The 18,782-nt window shown below is 33.5% G+C and overlaps 2 protein-coding genes across 2 annotated transcripts; both read right to left on the bottom strand.

Annotated features, from left to right (window-relative positions):
- Positions 113–4,769, bottom strand: LOC109357278 (signal peptidase complex catalytic subunit SEC11C-like). The gene is made up of 8 exons (XM_019601115.1): positions 4,596–4,769; positions 2,913–3,025; positions 2,667–2,738; positions 1,840–1,875; positions 1,298–1,343; positions 1,018–1,105; positions 243–300; positions 113–165 (listed from the first exon to the last, which is right to left on the bottom strand). Exons 1-8 carry the CDS (start codon positions 4,672–4,674, stop codon positions 115–117), a joined length of 543 nt encoding a protein of 180 aa, XP_019456660.1. The 5' UTR covers positions 4,675–4,769; the 3' UTR covers positions 113–114.
- Positions 7,752–14,087, bottom strand: LOC109357261 (DEAD-box ATP-dependent RNA helicase 56-like). The gene is made up of 12 exons (XM_019601089.1): positions 13,949–14,087; positions 13,724–13,834; positions 12,766–12,866; positions 11,841–12,013; positions 11,415–11,646; positions 11,188–11,306; positions 10,713–10,769; positions 10,416–10,600; positions 8,901–9,045; positions 8,507–8,590; positions 8,324–8,387; positions 7,752–8,042 (listed from the first exon to the last, which is right to left on the bottom strand). The coding sequence occupies exons 2-12, from the start codon at positions 13,831–13,833 to the stop codon at positions 8,032–8,034; spliced, it is 1,281 nt and encodes a 426-aa protein (XP_019456634.1). The 5' UTR covers position 13,834; positions 13,949–14,087; the 3' UTR covers positions 7,752–8,031.

Below are 18,782 nucleotides of genomic sequence, written 5' to 3'. Positions count from 1 at the left end.
TCCTATGGATTAATTCTTAACATTAAAGATGGTACAATATGGCAACTACAAAAAAAGGATGGCAAATTCTTCTAATCCTGGAAGTTATAGAGAGCTTGATTTGGATTTTATGATTTAATCTTTGGAAGTAATCACCAGCAACCCCAAAGCACCAATGAGAATGTACTGCAAGGAATGTAAAATGTTATTATTCCACAGTAAAACATGTAATAAAGCTATGGAAATGGCATAGCAAAACAAACCTTGATGATAGGTTTTTCAGTCATGATAATTGTAACCCAGCCAACATATGGTAAGAACCTGCCATTGACAAATACAACAATCAAATATAATAGCAAAAATGTTGTTACTATTTCAAGATAAATGATTTGTTAATGACCATAATTTACGATATGGCATCGTTCGATCCACGTAGTTGACCTCAATAGTGGAATTAAGGTTTGGTTGTTGTATCTTTTAATCAAAAGATGCTTCGTATTTTTAGAAAACCTTAACACTTAATAGAAGCTATCACCATAAGCTAAACTAGGATTAACCCTTGTCATAGTATCCTGTACAACATGCTCAAAGCCAAAACCGCATACACTAAGGGCCTAATTGACTAGGCTTTTTCTTCGAAGAAATTTATATGCTTTAAAACATTGGCTCAATGCATGAGACTCTCAGACTCCCACTTAGTGGAATTTGGGGAGGATAGATGTACGCGACTTTACCCATGCAAGCTGAGAGGATGTACAACGGATTTAAACTCAGTGACGTCTAGATCACAAGGCAACAACCTTAGCGTTATGCAAAGGCTTACCTTCCTTGACTAAAAATGTTTATCTAGAAGGAAACAAAAAAGCTTTAAATTCAGCTTTCATGCATAAAAATGTTTCTACCAAATATATTTTGAGAATCACTTTTTCGAGAATCCTAAACATATAGGCCATAAATGTAACATAGTTACTTCGATTTGCAAATAATAGCCAATTAGAAATCTGAGCAGAACACGTTTAACTAATAGAAATGCTATACCCGACAGCTCGACCCATAATGTGGTGCCTTTGAAGCCAAAGCTGACCATGAGCATACAGTAGCCTGTCATCCCCATAGTTATTATCACCTGTGAGAGACAACAACAACACACATGAAAGAAGCGTTAACACAAACTGAACTGACAACCAAAACAACAAAAATTACGAAACGAAGTATCGGAGAAAAGAATGAATTTCAAAGATGCAACGAAAGTTAGGTTTCGTATAATGGAGAACCTGTATTCAGGATTAACATAATCTAGTCATGGATAAGTCATTACCTTTGGTGAGAATTTCAACATCCCCAGTATCCTGCCGTTCATGTACCTACGAAAAAATAAACAATTAAGACTCTTCAGTAGGGAAATCTGTAGCACACACTGTCACCTGGATCGTTGGCTCGTGCTGTGTTTTTTATTGTCGATCAAGTGTAATTATTTTATCACTTAGTAATTGAATAGGCTAAGACTTAGTTTCAACTTGCTGTTGTTGCGTTCATTGCCTATTCCTTCATAGAGAGAGGGGGAGTTGAAAGAGACTGCTATTTTTTACCGATTGTCCGGCAAATAGCAAACTGTATCCAAGCAGATTTAGATAATCTCATTTGAGGGTATCGTATGACTTTGTCGTGTAAAGAGAGATATTGACACAAGTGCACACAACCTTGTGTAAGATTTAGATGTTGCAGGTTTCATACACAGTTTTTGTGTGTCCATTAATTTTATCACGTGGGACAATCCAAAACACATAATCTCAGAGACACTCAGTCAAAATGCAACTGATAGAATGTATGTACCAAATACAGCTAGGGTATTGTGCTTACCTTAATTACACGATGAACAATAGGAATCTCACGGCCCTAATAAAAACAAGTACCGATAAAATACATCAGTCAGAAAGTAGTGAACCAAATATGAAAAAGAGAATAAATATATTATTAACAAATACAACAGATCTCACACACAATATGACAATACACTAGTCTAACAAAATTAACTTTTATCTAAAGCATACATAAAAAATTACATAAACATGTTGGATAAAGACTACAGCTAAAAAGTTATCGCAAATATAAAAACTGCGTAAAAATAAAGCCATAAAGATTACATAAACGGAATAGGATCATCCTCAAAACATTGCAAGGGGATAAGAGAAGATGAATACTTGAAAATGAGCATGAATAAGGCCTAAACCAACCTCTTTTAAATGGATAAATAGACAAGATAAAAGAGAATTAAGGTTATGTTATACATTAAGATGGACAAATTTCACAGGTATCATATTATCATATAATACTTGTTTCTCAGCATTGACTAAAAAATTATCTCGATTTCTGCTAATTTAACATTTCCCGTAAAAGATCATATTCACAGAGCTCTCCAATATCACATATTCCATTTGGAAACAGAAAGCTACATCCAACTGGCATCTATCTATCTTATCAAAGATTGTAGCCAAGAGTAGGTTTTAAGAAAACCAAGGTGAGGCTGTGATACTAAATATAGAGAAATTAAAAGAACTGTAAATTAAGAAGATCAGCAATGAAAAAACCTACTTTATGCAACAAAAAAACCATGCATTATACTGACATATATATAATATTATGCTAGAATATGCTGACATTAAGGTTATAACTGAGAGAGAACTTACATCCACATTGAACACAACAATCTCCCCGGCACGAATTGGATCTTTACTCATGTGTAAGAATAAGATGTCCCCCTGCAATTTACATGAAAGAAAATATTTGTGAACTGAACAAAGAAAATGTGAAATTGTATGACAGTTTGCTAACATGAATCTGAAATGAGGACTACAAAACATGGGGAATATTGTTCACTGAAGAAAATATTGCACGCAAAATTACTGAAGCATTCATGCATCAGATTGACTTACCCTCTTGAATCCTGGTTCCATGCTTCCAGAAAGAACAACGACAACAGGAGATTCGCTTCCAGTGATGCACATCAATGCCTTCCATATAATAAGCGCAGATGTCACAATCATGCCTGAGGCAGAACAAATAGTACTTACGTAAATGGAAGTTATTCAGATAAGAAATGAGAACATCACAAATGCATTTAACCTTAAAAGCGACATTTTAAGAATAGATATATGAAGCAAAACTGTAGACAAGGAACATTGTCTCATCTGCCAAGTGTACGAGACTCCCACTTAGTGGGATCTGGGGAGGGTAGATGTACGCAGCCTTACCCCTGCAAGCGGAGAGGCTGTTTGTAACCTCATGGACACTAAGCAACAACCTTACCGTTGTTTCTAATGTATTGCCTTGTGGAAGTTCTGCAACACCAAAATACCACTCTATAGTCTATACAACCAACTAATTGGTTGAGAATTTATTCACTAAGCAAAGGCACCATTCAGAACAACAATTACAATTCAGAATAATCCCAAACCAAATCACATGAACAACCACCACATTAGAGTATTAAATGGTTCACAAAAGGTCACACCACCAAAAAATTTGTAGTAACAACAAATATGAACATCAGAGTAGAATCAAGTAACAAACACTTTTGAATATCGAATAAAGGCCAAAAGAAATTTTCTTATACCATAATAAATAGGGTCTCTTTGGAGTAATTATCAATCACAATTTGAAATCACCAACATATGTAGCATTTATACTTCAAAAATCAAAATGGTTGTTTTAATTGTACCAATATCTATACAACTTGTATCACCTCTATTTATCTCATGTAGAGGAGAACTCTTCATAAATAATAACTATGTCAAAAAATTTCAAACTTCAGCATTGAGTTTGAGCCTAAGCCATTTTCCAACATTACATAAAAAGAGAGAGCAATGAACAAACGAAATCACCGCAATTCACAAGACTCGGATAAACCCATGAGCCACAAATTCAAAGAAATTCATTGCAACTACAATTTGTAAACATGGTAACAATTCAAACAGCAAAAAGTTAAGATTTTTATCCCAAAAACACATTTTTGATAAATATAAGAGGTGACCCACATCATTATATCTCCTAAATAAGGCTTAGACAATTTTAAAGTCTTCATTTTTATTATCTATATTTTTTGGGTGATGGAATAGTGTGATCAAGATTTTAAATAATAGTTGCGAACGAAGTTTCGGAAACTTCCAAAACCTCAATTGTCGTGCATAAGTGGCCGATGTGGCCACAATTGTGGTAGTAATATATATGGTTTCAATGACTCCCAAAACCTTAATATGTCGGTGTTAGAATTCTGTGTTTTAAACTGCAGACCACATCATGTGAGTAGTATTGTGATTGCGGTGACCGTCGCAATCGCATCACAATGATGCAACCATAATGGGCTGCAATGCAACCACATCAGACCCCAAAGGGCCGCAGATCGAATCGATATCAAAAATATTTTTTTGCTCATAAAATACTTCACACTGCAACGGCCATAATACTCATCCTAATGACCGCAATTGCAGTACCAGCAACAACGACTGCAATCATAGTAACTGTAAACACGACTGTAACCACAATTTAAAACATTAGATACACATATTTAAAACCTTGAGAGTTAGAAAGAGAAAAAGGGAATGGATGAAATTACGAACCTAGACTAACACCCTGTGTGAGGATTTGTCGGATCTGAATGGATTTGATGGATTCCACATTCTCACTGATCCAACCCATTTCTTCTTCTTCTTCTTCTGTTCTTTGTTTTTCTGCTACCTACCTATGATGCTAATGCAATAGGTTTCTGTAAACTTTCAACAATTTAATTCACTTTTTGAATTATTTATTTGGCTATGAAATTGAATAATTGTATTTTCATTATTTCCTCACCATGCGCTCTTTTATAACATTTGAATGTGATTAATGTTTGATATATTTTTATATGAATGTAAAATTTATATACTGATAAAAATTTATACACATATATTTCATCATCTACTATTCATTTAGAATTTTTTTATTTTAAAATTAACAATAGTAAATGATATAGTATATAACATTTATACACTTCTGGTATATACATTTTTTCTTTATTAATATATTTTCACTACATCATTCATTTCAGGATAATATAAATGAATTGCAAGTGATGTATTAACTATATATAATTTTTTTACTAATAGTGCATTTATATCATAATCTCATCTCATGTCTAGTCTTCATTATTATTTGAGGAAAAAAAATGTATGATTGATTATTACTGCGTATTCATTATTTATGTTTTATCATTATTAACTTTTTAGGGAAAAATTAATACAAATGAATGATGAATAATTTGTTTATTATTCATTATTTTAGAAAATTGATAAGGATTAGCAACCAAAACTAAGCTTCTCATATTTTGTTTTATATTATTATGCATTAATTATTCGGACTTTTCTTTCCAAATAAGAAACAATATTGATAATTTCGAAATATTATTAAATATATTTGAGTCAAAATGCATTATTTTAACTTATATAGTTAACAATTTCAATAATTGCCTTAGTTTGTATATGTTACCATAGAGTGATAATTAAAAAGATTTAATATGTATACATCGATAGTGTAAGTATTTTTTACATTTTTAGTAAATCATTATCATTCCTATGTTAATTGTCATTGGCTTTTAAACAAAAGTATCACAAATCAACAATGAATTATGTACTAAAAATGTAAAAAACTTTACACTATCAATACATACATTTTAAACTCTAATTAAAATTACATTGGTGTAGTACTAAAGTGGAGGAACTCTACCCTAAGAAAATATTGAGTGACAACGTGTTAATCTAATAGTATAAAGTATCATTTGAAATGGATTAATTCTTTATCCAAAAATAATTATAAATACTTTTAGTAGTACCAAAAAATATTTTTGAAAGTCCTTTTTATAATGTGCTTTATTACCATTTCTGTAAAGCGTTATTATTATTTTCTGTTATTAAAATCTTCAAATCTATAATTCTTATAGATTAATAATCAATAACCTATATGTAGTGGAATTCAATTAAAAGTTTTTTTTGTCTCCAAGAATATCAATTACTCCTCCATTCATTTTTATTTGTCTTTTAAGTTTGTAACAAATAGGTTAAGAATTATAATTACAATATTAAATTTATGTTAATATTTCTCTTATTTATCAATTACGCTCATTATAATAATTATAAATACTGCATTTCGTGTCTCTTAGTAATAACTATCCATACTAGAAAGGGAATTACAAAAGAACAATTTCCCACAAGAAAAACAATTAAAAGGAATAAGGGAGAGTAAGAATACCCGATTAAAAATGGGGAGTGAGAATACAATATTAAATAAGGGTAATATTACTAGTATTATTTAAATTAATGTTATGAAATTGGAGTCACACGTCAAACCTTAAGAGATTCGGTCGAAATAGGTGATTTAATATATAATTAATATTTTTATTAATAAATATAAAATTTTATATAATTAATAATTATATTAAAATAACTTCTCTTAATATTTTTTGGACTGGAGTAAAAAGAAAATATTAGAGTAGTGTTCCTTTCTTTTCTATTTTAAGTATACAATCTGATTTACTTCTAAGGTTATTCCAATTTAATCGGGTTTAACACAGCTGAACCAGAATTTTCTCAGTTCAAAATTGTCTAACTCTCATTCAATTACTATAAATCAAAGTTATTTTTAAGTTCGGTCAATGATCAAACTATCATAGTGCCTAGGACGGTATGTTATGACAATACTGATTTAAATATCAAGAAAGTGAACTAAATTAATGATTTTGATCGAGTAAGAAATACAAACCGTAAAAGGAAAAGGTGTGCTATCTCTATTGTGCTCCTATAATATTAAATTAAAGAGCAAAATATATATATTATTTTATACAAGGTATCATTCATTATTAATAATTAATTATTAGTGACTTTTCAAAAAAGTAATAATACAAATAAATTATTGTGACATACAGAGTGTATATAAATATTTGCAACGATACTGTATAAATATTATACTCATCAAATTATGCTTTTATATTCAATATCTTTTCATGTTTTAACATTTTCATTTTTACAATTTTTTTGATATTTTAAAAACTCAATATATATTTATACTTTTATTTGTAATACTAAGGTTATTCCTGAAACTAATCAATTACAGGAATATGACTAATAAGTCTCATTCACAATAATCAAACTCATTGTTGCTACTTTATTTTTCAACTATATCATTATTCATAACTCCTATTAGGTATGGTATCTCTATTATGCTCCTCTGAATTAACGTATATATTGAGTGATTCAATATATTTCCATGTTTTAAACCAAATCATTTTATGTTTGAGCATGGACTGCCAAAACTCATACACTATCATATTGAGATTACGTTAATCCAACTGAATCTAAATTTTAAAACATTTAATAATTTCTTACACTAAGAATAATCTTAACCATTAAAAACATGATATGAAGGGGATATTAATCTAAACATTTAATGCCTTGAATGGTTGAGAGGATTAATTCTCAATGAATAACTTTGATAAGGTGGAGATATAAGTTTCTTGTTATAAAATAATTATTTATATTAGTAAATAAGTGATCTGATTCAATCACTGAAACCATAACATAAATATATTTCACTCTTACAAAAATATTTCTAAAAACAAAAAAAATAGGACATATATCATAATTTTAATAATAAAAAAATAACTTTCTTTTAATACAAGGAAATATTTTACTCTCTTGATTTAATAATGCATACCATTTTAATTCATCATAACTAATTAATCTATCGAATTCAAAATTTAAAAGAACATGAATTATAGCAACTTGGAGAGCAGTGATTAATGAAAACGTTGAAGAAGCTAATGATTTAATAATAGTACATTCATAAGCTATGCACTTATGCAGAGACTATGTTAAATTTCTGTATCTAAATAGAAAATGCAGAAACAAAAAAGAGAATTTAAAGAAGGAAAATGATATATCCATATTAAATATTCTTTCTCAAAACATCCATGCAGCAATGCCAACTAATCCATATTCAGATCGCATCCAGCTTCCTAATTGATCCTCAGTTTGGCACTGCAGAGAATAAAATAGATTTGCATTTATGAATTATGAATACATAAAACACCCCCATATGCAAGGTATTAATCAACTCGACAAAGGTCAGCCTAGTACACGAAGTTCCCACTTATTAAGGTCTGGGGATGATAAATTTATGCAACTTACCCTCGAGAGCAAAGAGACTATTTCTAGGATCGGAACTCATACCTTATTTTTGTGCCGAAGCTCACCCGATACTATAGACACAAATGGTTCAAGTCATAAACTAATAAGAAGACTAAGGAAGGTGATCTTACTATATGTGGAAGTGTCAATTTGCTCAGGAAGCTCCTTTATATCAACCTCAAACCTTGATTGCACCTGAAATCAGAGTGTTCTTATTTTGTTAATAAAAGCACTGTATGAAGGAAAACTCCCTCTATTCTTCCCTCAATTTAGAGCTTCAGAGAAGTTCCCAAGTCACCATTGAAAGTGCTAACCTGATTGAGAACTTCAGAGTCAGAGGCAGAAGAAACAAAAGTAATTGCAAGCCCCTTGGTGCCAAATCTACCAGCTCTTCCCACCTATTGAATCAAATGTAAATAAAGCAGTTATAGATAGAGGAACCAAAGTCAAATACAAGCATGTACACATGACAGTACCCATATTTTAAAAGAAAAGTAATATAATAGTAATGGTTTTGTTAACATCAAACCTATGGGCTAAGAATAAGCAAATTAAAAAATGACAAGTTTGTTAGGAAACCAAGTCCACTGCTTTTCGATATAGTAAATATGTTATTTCTCGATACAAAATTACCTTTTTAACTTAACCTCTAGTGCTGAGGTTAATAAAATAATAATAATAAACTAATGACACGGATCGAGCAATTACCCTGTGGAGATAGGTATCAGCAGAATCAGGCATGTCATAGTTGATTACTATATTAACACGTTCTATGTCAATCCCCCTTCCTACTAAATCTGTTGCTACAAGAATTCTTTGCTTCCCTTCTTTGAAGCCCTTGTACCGTTTCAATCTGAAAGACACAAATGTCATCTTCTCAGGAAACAATTTTTGGCTAATACTATATAAAAGTCCACATCCCTGCAAAAATCTTCAACTGATTTAATGATATCTTAATACAATGGAATGAATAAAATCTAATGCAAATCTGGCCGTTCTGTGGGCTGTATACATAATAATGATCATATTGGGTCGGTCAGCTGTATGACAGAAAGCAGGTGAATGTTTTTTACTGTTATTTTGTTAAATACACCATTGATTTCGTTTTCTTTAATTTGCTTTTCCAAATATACTATCATTTTTTTACTATGTTATGTTGTTAACTACACCATTCCTTTCTTTCCTTTAATTTGATTTTCCAAATATACTATCATTCTCGATCCTCAACATCTCTTCTCTCATTTCCTAACTCCTACTTGAGTAACCTAATCCCCTTTCCCTTCACTCTTCTCAAACAATGGAGACATGGAGTTCATAGTATCTCATGCCTTCCAGAAATACAATTCTCAAAACCAATTCAAATAATCTTCGATAGTAGTGCTCTTCCATTTTTTCTAATAATAGCACTCTTCTCATGATTCTTCTTTCTGATGTATTTTTGGAATCACCTTTTACCAACAAAAAAATGGTGTAATTAATAAATTATATGATGCAAATAACATCGACCGAGAAAACCATGCTAAATTGGTTACCCTACATTTGTTTGCTCAGGAGGGCTACACCAATATTAAATAGTTCAGAAATGGATGAGGGAAATCATTCAGAACTGAGTTTTGTATAAAAGAGCAGAGGATCAGTTGGCAAAGGGTTAGACCTTTGGAAATTTCATTATTTTATTTCTAAATTTGTCAGTCCAATTTCTGGATTATAGCATAGTATAATACTAATCAATATTATATATTCTAATTTCTAAATATTCAATAATATTACTAAAAATAGAATAAATAATCGAATTGAATTAAATATTAATATCTAAAAATAAATTCAAAATCTCAAAAAATAATTAACTAATTGACTTTGTAAAATTCATTTTTTTTATTTCTAAATTTGTCAGTTCTGTTTCTGGGTTCGTAGCAGACCCAAGGACTGAACACTCAGGTGGTAAGTTGAAACACCATGTTACTAATAAAGAGGACAGCCCAATGCACAAAGCTTACACTTAGTAGAGTCTGTGGAGGGTATATGTACGCAGGCTTACCCCCACAAGCAGGGAGGCTGTTAAGCAACCTTACAATCACGCCAAGCTCACCCTCTTAACACCATGTTACTAATGCCAAAAAAATGATAAACAACCCCCACAACCCTTGAACAATAAGACAACCACCAAAAAAATGTTATAATAAAATTGATGTTGCCATTAGCTTTGATAGAAGCAATAAATACCTTTCTTCCTGTGACATTCCAGAATGTATGCAGATTGATGGGAAGTTACATTCCACAAGCAACTTGTTCAACTCAGCTGCTCTGCTGACACTTTTGACAAAGATAACCACTTGGTTAAAGTCCAGAGCATCAAGAAGATCATTTAACTTACGATTCTTCTCTGACTCTTGTAATTTAATGTAGTGCTGAAAAAGTTGACAAATGACCAGAAATAAGCAGGTAAGCCAGGGGAAGTAAAAAAAAGCAATTATGAACAAGAGAGTTTAAAGAAGAAGAAAAAAGAAGACAACAAAACACCTGCACGAGACCATGGAGAGTCAATTTGGCTTCATCATCTACATAAATTTCCATCGGCTGAAAGAAAAGATAATCAATAAAATGATAGATAAGGCATCATTAGAAAACAGAATACTTTGATTTACAAATGATTTGCTAATGAATGTTATCTAAATCAAGACAACACATTAACCAACCCTGCATTCTGTGAACAATATTATTATGACTCATAATTAATACTTGATAATTTTAAGATTTCAATTATTGTTTAATAAAACATGGTGTTCCCAGTAAACATTAAGAAATGGCCAAATTTTCAAATTTATCGTATATATATTTATATAACCAGACAAAAATCAGTGATGATTTTGATGTCACTCAACAAAAAAGGGCAACAATGTGATGCAAGTACAATTACAGCAACATGAGCAATAAGAAAATGAATCAAAACATCATCCATATCCAGCCAAAAAATACCACATCAATAGAACATTACATCTTGCATAAATTTCTTGCAGACAGGTCGGATCTCTTTGCTGAGTGTAGCTGAAAACATCATAACTTGCTTATCATGAGGAGTTAATTTAAAAATCTCTTGCACATCTCTTCTCATGTCTGCAGAGGTCAGACAGCAGATAAGTTATGAATTAAAAAAACAGGTAAATTCATCACTACACGTGCATAAACACATGAAAATTTAGAGAAGAGGAGGAAGAGATAAACCAAGTGATTCGAGCATCTTGTCACACTCATCAAGTATAAAATGCCTCACATTCTTCAAACCAAGGTCCTTATCTCTAGCCAGAGCAAGAATCCTCCCAGGAGTTCCAACAACAATGTGAGGACATTCATTCTTGAGCAACTCTTTGTGAACCTTGATGTTGACACCACCATAAAAAACAGCAACTTTTATATCAGGAAGATATGTGCTGAATCTCTCAAATTCGTGGCAAATCTGGACAAGTTCAAAAGATAAATGAAACATTTGTTATGAACGCACTTGGATACTATGTTCGGAAGTTAGTGGGAGTTTGAAACACAATTAATTCCTTCATATATTGAGTGAAAAGATAAGCAAATGCATGATTCCAGCAAAACAGTTCAGATGTTTCCACCTCACTGACTCATGTCAAATCAAAGCACACATACCTGATAAGCTAGTTCTCTTGTGTGGCACAGAACAAGAGCTGCAACTTGACCAGCAACAGGATCAATTTGCTGAAGTGATGAGAGAACAAAAACAGCAGTCTTTCCCATCCCAGATTTTGCTTGGCAAATGACATCCATTCCTAGAATCGCTTGAGGGATACATTCGTGTTGCACTAATGAAGAATCAAACAAAATTGTAGTGGACGAATCCTCAGTAAGTATACATGATCTGCCAGATCCTTTTTAATAGGAAAGGTTTACCAACCAATTTTCGTGATGTATTCAAAATATGTAGTAGTTATTACCTGATAAACAAGTTCAAAAAAGGAAAATATTAGACAAGCATCTTCGTAATGAAATGGAAACTGGGATAAAGGAGACTCAACGCACTTTTTCAACAGTTAAGTTTATATTCAGTATGATTAAACTTTAGTAGGATTTAGAGAGATAAAAGGACTACAGCATACTATGGTCAAAATAGGTCACGCCAAGCATAGAAAATATGATACCTTAAGAAACTAGTGAAAAATTAGTCTATTGAACTCGCAACATATTTTAAAATATCTTCAGAAAGAGAACTGAAAAGTACAAAACATCATGAGCAATAGCATTGGCGTGACTTGAAGAGCACAAATAAGCAGGGATTTCAATCCAATGACGTCACCGAATCTGGCAATTGTTCAGATTTTGATTACAGTAAAACATAATCTAAAATTTCATCCAACAACACGGATTTAATATAGTCACCAAAGTCAACATTGATGAAGCCACCAGATCTGGATCCGATAGGCAATAATGTAGTATACTAGAAAGAAATAAAAAACCGATTAATCTTAGCCTAAAGCATGCCAAGTTTATAGAATATAGTTGTTTCTATGGTATATCTATATTGAGTCATACAATGATAGCATAGATAAAAACTTGCCTTCAGATGGATGCTCGAATCCCGAATCCACAATGGCTCGAAGAAGCTCAGGTTTCAACAGGAAGTCTCTAAATCCCGAACTATGGATCCCAACATAACCCCTGCATCATGAAGAAAATATATACACCAAATGAGGACTTGGTCACCTCAAAGCTTAACTTGAGAACCAAATCAAAATATTTTTTTAGTTATAAAAGAATATGTTGATACATCAAAAGAACCTTACATCAAGCATTAATGAACATATAAACATATATGGTATGCAAAACCCTTTTCAATACTCAGCAAATCAAACACTATTTCTCACAAAATTCCACATGACAACTGAGACAGCAGTTATAACTATGAAGCAGTACTACATGTATCAGTTTACAGATACAGTAACTTACAAATTATAAATGGAATTATACCATGTTCCATAAATTATAAAAACTATGAAATCATATTATCATCCTTATCCTTATACCATATATACACAGTACATAGGAAATGCCTTTGCTCTCTAAGAGTTGGAGGTCTCATTTCTTTTAAGGTTTTTAACAACCACAACAATGATTTTTTTGATAAATAAAAAATCACTTCTAAAACTTGCTCATCTGTTTCTTTGAGCTTTTGTAAAAAGTATAAGGTGCAAAAGGGGCTTTTTTAGAGAAGCTTATTTTCTCGAAAAAGCGTTTCGGCCAAAATCACTTTTGTATGACTAAACAACTCACGATTTTAATCATAAACAACAGCACCAATAATACAGTATTCAATTGTGAATACATGCTAATAAACGAACACCAAATAATAAATTTGTTCATAGACAAATTAAAAAAACAAAGTTTTTTCAGGCATGCTCCTTACAGTGACTCAGGAAGTGAAAAAAACCAAAATTCGAATAATAACAAGAAATTTCACTGAAAAAAATTAAAAATTAAAAAAGTGGATAAGATAAAAGAGGGAAAAAGTTGCTAACTTTTTGCCAGATTCAGCAGTGAGCTTAGAAGAATCAAGGGCTTTTTCATCCTCCTCTTCGTAGTCGATGAGCTCTTCCTCGTAAGCTTCAGTATCCTTCAATTCACCCATCCTATATGAAACGCCGTCGTTTTAGGGTTAGGGTTTTTTCACAGTTAAATTTGGCGAATCGAAGATTAAGAGTAACTGAATTAGGTTTAAGAAAGATAGAGAGAGAAGAACTGACCTTACAGAACGCGTAGATTTAGGGCTTCAATCGAATTGAAAATTGAAATTGAAAATAAAACCCTAGATCTTGGTTTTAGAGGGAGAAGAAACACTGAAACTGTGAAAGAGAAATAAAAATCACGTGGAGCGGAGAAAATATAGTGTGTTATTTACTGGATGGACGAAATTGCCCTTTCACCACAGCTGCTATTGGATGGCATCAATAAATCTGATTCACTGATAGCGTAAAAAACACTTACATTATCGTGTATATATATTAAATCTTTGTTTATATTTTTTTGTTCCCTTTAACTTATTTTAATTTTTTAATTTGATTCTTTTAAGTTTTAACTTTTTATTTCATTTTGATTTGTCACATTGTTTATCTTCTCATATTAGTCTTTATTTTAAAGGTAAAGGGTTAATTTGTTGGAATTAACAATCACATATTTTTAAAAGAGAGCGAGTATTAGTTCTTCTCTGACAAAGTTTTTTAAAATATGTTTGTTATTGCATTGTTTTACGCATCTTCTTCCTTAGTCTCATAGTTTCATTCTCATTCTTTCACTTGCCTTGTGTGTTCTTTCTCAATGCCTAAAAACTCTTCATGTGTGATTTTAAACCGAAATTCTTAGTGAAACAGGTGTAACCCAACAAAAAACTTTGGAGAATAGTTAAAATTTTGTTTTGAAAAGTGAAAGGGAAAAGAAAAAATCTTAAAGTGTACATGCATCCATATATTACTAGAGGAAATTGTCAATAAAATTTCACTAAAAAAAACCACCTTTCATAATCAAATAATATCAAACAACCAAAATGGAAGAACCATGCTGCTTCTTTCCCTTCTAATCACCCTTCCATATCTAAAAATTAAAAACCAAAATACATTTCTTCAAAACCTCATTTTCTATTTCAAATCTAGAAAATCATTGAACTAATACTTTAAAGTTTTGGTTCAATACATGGTGCCTCATTTGTAGCTCTCTATTTTTCTCTTCATACATCGGTGATAATGAAACTCCCCAGTAGTTGGAGGTTCCCCGATCATAATCTGGTCCAACAAATGGTATCAGAGTCAATGGTTTGGCTAAGAGACATGGTGGACTTAAGTGTGTGCTATCCAAACTTGATGGAGAGATTGTTGGACTTATTTAATTATGAAATCTCACATTGGATACGAGGGGAGCGTAAAAGAGTTTATAAGTAGAAAAAAACTCATGGAACTAATGCCGTAAGGTTTTGGTCATAGAGACCAGATTCTCTGGTTTGGCCGAAGAACCACGAATACTTTGGTGAACCAAAACGCTCGGAGTCGTGTATTGATACCCAGTTTCAAGCGAACCACCATTAAAGATGTAATTTTTCACCCTTGAGCTTCAAACCGTGACCAGCCGAATACGAATGAAAAACCATAACAAAAAAATAGAGAAAGAGAAGAAGATAAATGAGGAGCCGCCATAAAGTAAGAAAAAGAAAGAAGAAGAAGATAGAGGCAAAGAGAAGGTAGATGCTAGGGTTTGAATGAAATTAGGTTTTATTAGTATCGGGTGGGGTGTTGAGCTTACTTAGATAATCCAAAATACTTTAATGGACCTAATTCAAATAAAAGTATTTCTTTAAAATATATTGAATTATTTTTTTCTAAAAATTTAAATTGTCTCAATCATTTAATTTTCATTAACAAAAAATATACTTACATGAAAATAACTAAATTATTAAATATTATAAATGATTCAAATTAAATATAGAATTAAATCAAAAAAAATAAAATAAAATATTTTAAATATATTATTGATTAATAGTCAACCATAATAATATAAGTATAAACAATATATTGAATATATTATCTAAATATACCTATAACGTATCGCATACTACATACCCGTACCAAAGAGAATCGTGTATCATGTGAGACGTGGTGTCTCACATGTGCTTCTCAACTCTTATCATATCTCAGTAACAATAAAACTCTCTGATCGTTGGAGACTCCCCAATTACATTATAGTCCAACACAATCTTTGTTTCAAATTGCTATTTTAGATCCACTTCATTTTTCAGCCTGTTGTACCACGACAATTGACCTTGATGTTTGTGTAACTTCCTCTTAATGAGAAGGAGAACCATCTCATTAAGACACACTTACCCTTTTATAGCAAATGAAGATGCACAAAGTGACATTGTTCTTAGGCCATGATAGCTAAGGGACATATTGGACAATTGATGATAATGACAACAACAAACTTCGCCACAGAAGGACAAAAGCAAGAGTGTAAACACAAAGTAATAATGAATAAGTTTAGGAATTCTCTCATCTTTTTTTTCTCCGTAACAAATTAATTTCTTTCGAAAAATATGATTGTCTATCCCAACAAATATTGCTCACAATAATCAAATCATTGACTATTTGGTTGTTCTGTGGAGATAGCAAAATCTTACACTACTAGATGTAGACCTCAGTTCTGGCGTGTGACCTCCCACACCCATTAATATACTGAGTGTGTCAGTCACCAGTTTAAATACTCATGCAGTATTTTATTTCTCGCAAAGGGGCCTTCCGCGACTCGAACCCTAATGAAGAACATCCAAAATTTAAATCTTACTAGAAAAATCATATAGGACAAAACCTAATGAAGGAAAAATAGTACATCATCCATTACTATGGAAGAGGCTGTAGATGAGGACAAGCATGAGGATAGGATAGGATAGGATGAGGATGAGGATGAGGATTGGATGAGGATGTGGATGAGGAAGAGCATGAGGATAGGATGTGGACGACAATGAGGATGAGGATTGGATGAGGATGGGCATGAGGATAGGATGAGGACGAGAATGAGGATGATGATAGGATGAGGATGAGGATGAGAAAGTGGATGAGGATGAGGAAGAGGACGAGGATGAGGAAGAGGATGAGGATGATGATGAGGATGAGGATAGGATGAGGATGAGGATAGGATGTGGACGAGAATGAAGATGAGGTTAAGATGTGGATGAGTATGAGGATGAGGATAAGAAAGGATGAGGATAGGATGAGGATGAGGATAAGATGAGGATGTGGATGAGGAAGAGGATGAGGATGAGGATGAGGATAGGATGAGGATGAGGAAGAGGAGGAGGATAAGATAATGACGAGGAGAGGATAAGAATTAGGATGAGAATATGGAAGAGGAGGAGGATGAGGATGAGAACGAGGATGAGGATGAGGATGAGGATGAGAATGAGGATGAGGATGAGGATGAGGATGAGGATGAGGATGACGATAGGATGAGGAAGAGCATGAGGATGAGAATGAAGATACGACGACGATGAGGATGAGGATGGGGATGAGGATAGGATGAGGACGAGCATGAGGATGAGGTTAGGATGTGGATGAGGACGAGGAAGAGGATAGGATGAGGATAAGGATGAGGATAGGATGAGGATGAGGATGAGGATGAGGATGTGAAGATAGGATGAAGATGAGGATAAGGATAGGATGAAGATGAGGATGAGGATAGGATAAGGATATGATGAGGAAGACGATGAGGATGAGGATTGGATGAGGATGAGGAAGATGATAGGATTTGGATGAGGACGAGGAAGATGATAGGATTTGGATGAGGATGAGGATAGAATGAGGATGAGGATGAGGATAGGATGTGGATGAGGAGGAGGATGAGGATAGGATGTGGACGAGAATGAGGATGAGGATTGGATGAGGATGGGCATGAGAATAGGATGAAGATAGGATGAGGATAGGATGAGGACGAGAATGAGGATGAGGATGAGAATAGGATGAGGACGAGAATGAGGACGAGGATAGGATGTGGATGAGGATGGGGATGCGGATAGGATATCGATGAGAATGAGGATGAGGACGAGAATGAGGATGAGGATGAGAATAGGATGAGGACGAGAATGAGGACGAGGATAGGATGTGGATGAGGATGGGGATGCGGATAGGATATCGATGAGAATGAGGATGAGGACGAGAATGAGGATGAGGATGAGAATAGGATGAGGACGAGAATGAGGACGAGGATAGGATGTGGATGAGGATGGGGATGCGGATAGGATATCGATGAGAATGAGGATGAGGACGAGAATGAGGATGAGGATAGGATGTGGATGAGCACGATGATGAGGATAGGATAGGATGAGGATACAGAGGAAGAAGAGGATGAGGATGAGGAATAGGATGAGGAAGAGGAGGAGGACAGGATGAGGACGAGATTGAGGATGAGGATAGGATGTGGACGAGGACGGGGATGATAGGATGAGTATGCGGATGAGGATGAGGATGAGGATGAGGATGAGGATGAGGATGAGGATGAGGATGAGGATGAGGATAGGATGAAGATGAGGATGAGGGTGAGGATAGGATGAGGGTGAGGATAGGATGAGGAAGACGATGAGGATGAGGATGCGGATTGGGATAGGATGACGAAGACGGTGAGGATGAGGATAGGATGAAGATGCGGATGAATACGAGAATAAGGATGAGGATAGGATGTGGATGACGACGAGAATGAGGATGCGGTTGAAGATGAGGATATGATGAGGATGAGAAGGCCGAAGAGGATGACGATGAGGATAGGATGTGGACGAGAATGAGAATGAGTATAGGATGTGAAGGTGGATGAGGCTGAGGATATGATGAGGATGAGGATGAGGATGAGGATGTGGATGTGGTTGAGGAAGCGAATGAGGATGAGGATAGGATGAGGATGAGGATTAGAGTAAGGATAGGATGAGGATAGGATGAGAATGAGAATCTGGAAGAGGACGAGGAGGAGGATGAGAATGAGGATGAGGATAGGATGAGGAGGAGGTGAGGATGAGGATGAGCACGAGGATGAGGATGAGGATGAGGATGA

Source organism: Lupinus angustifolius, chromosome LG09 (genome assembly GCF_001865875.1).
Source record: "Lupinus angustifolius cultivar Tanjil chromosome LG09, LupAngTanjil_v1.0, whole genome shotgun sequence".
Classification (NCBI taxonomy): Eukaryota; Viridiplantae; Streptophyta; class Magnoliopsida; order Fabales; family Fabaceae; genus Lupinus; species Lupinus angustifolius.
Note: the sequence above shows the minus strand (reverse complement) of the source record. Positions and strands in the feature narration are given on the sequence as shown.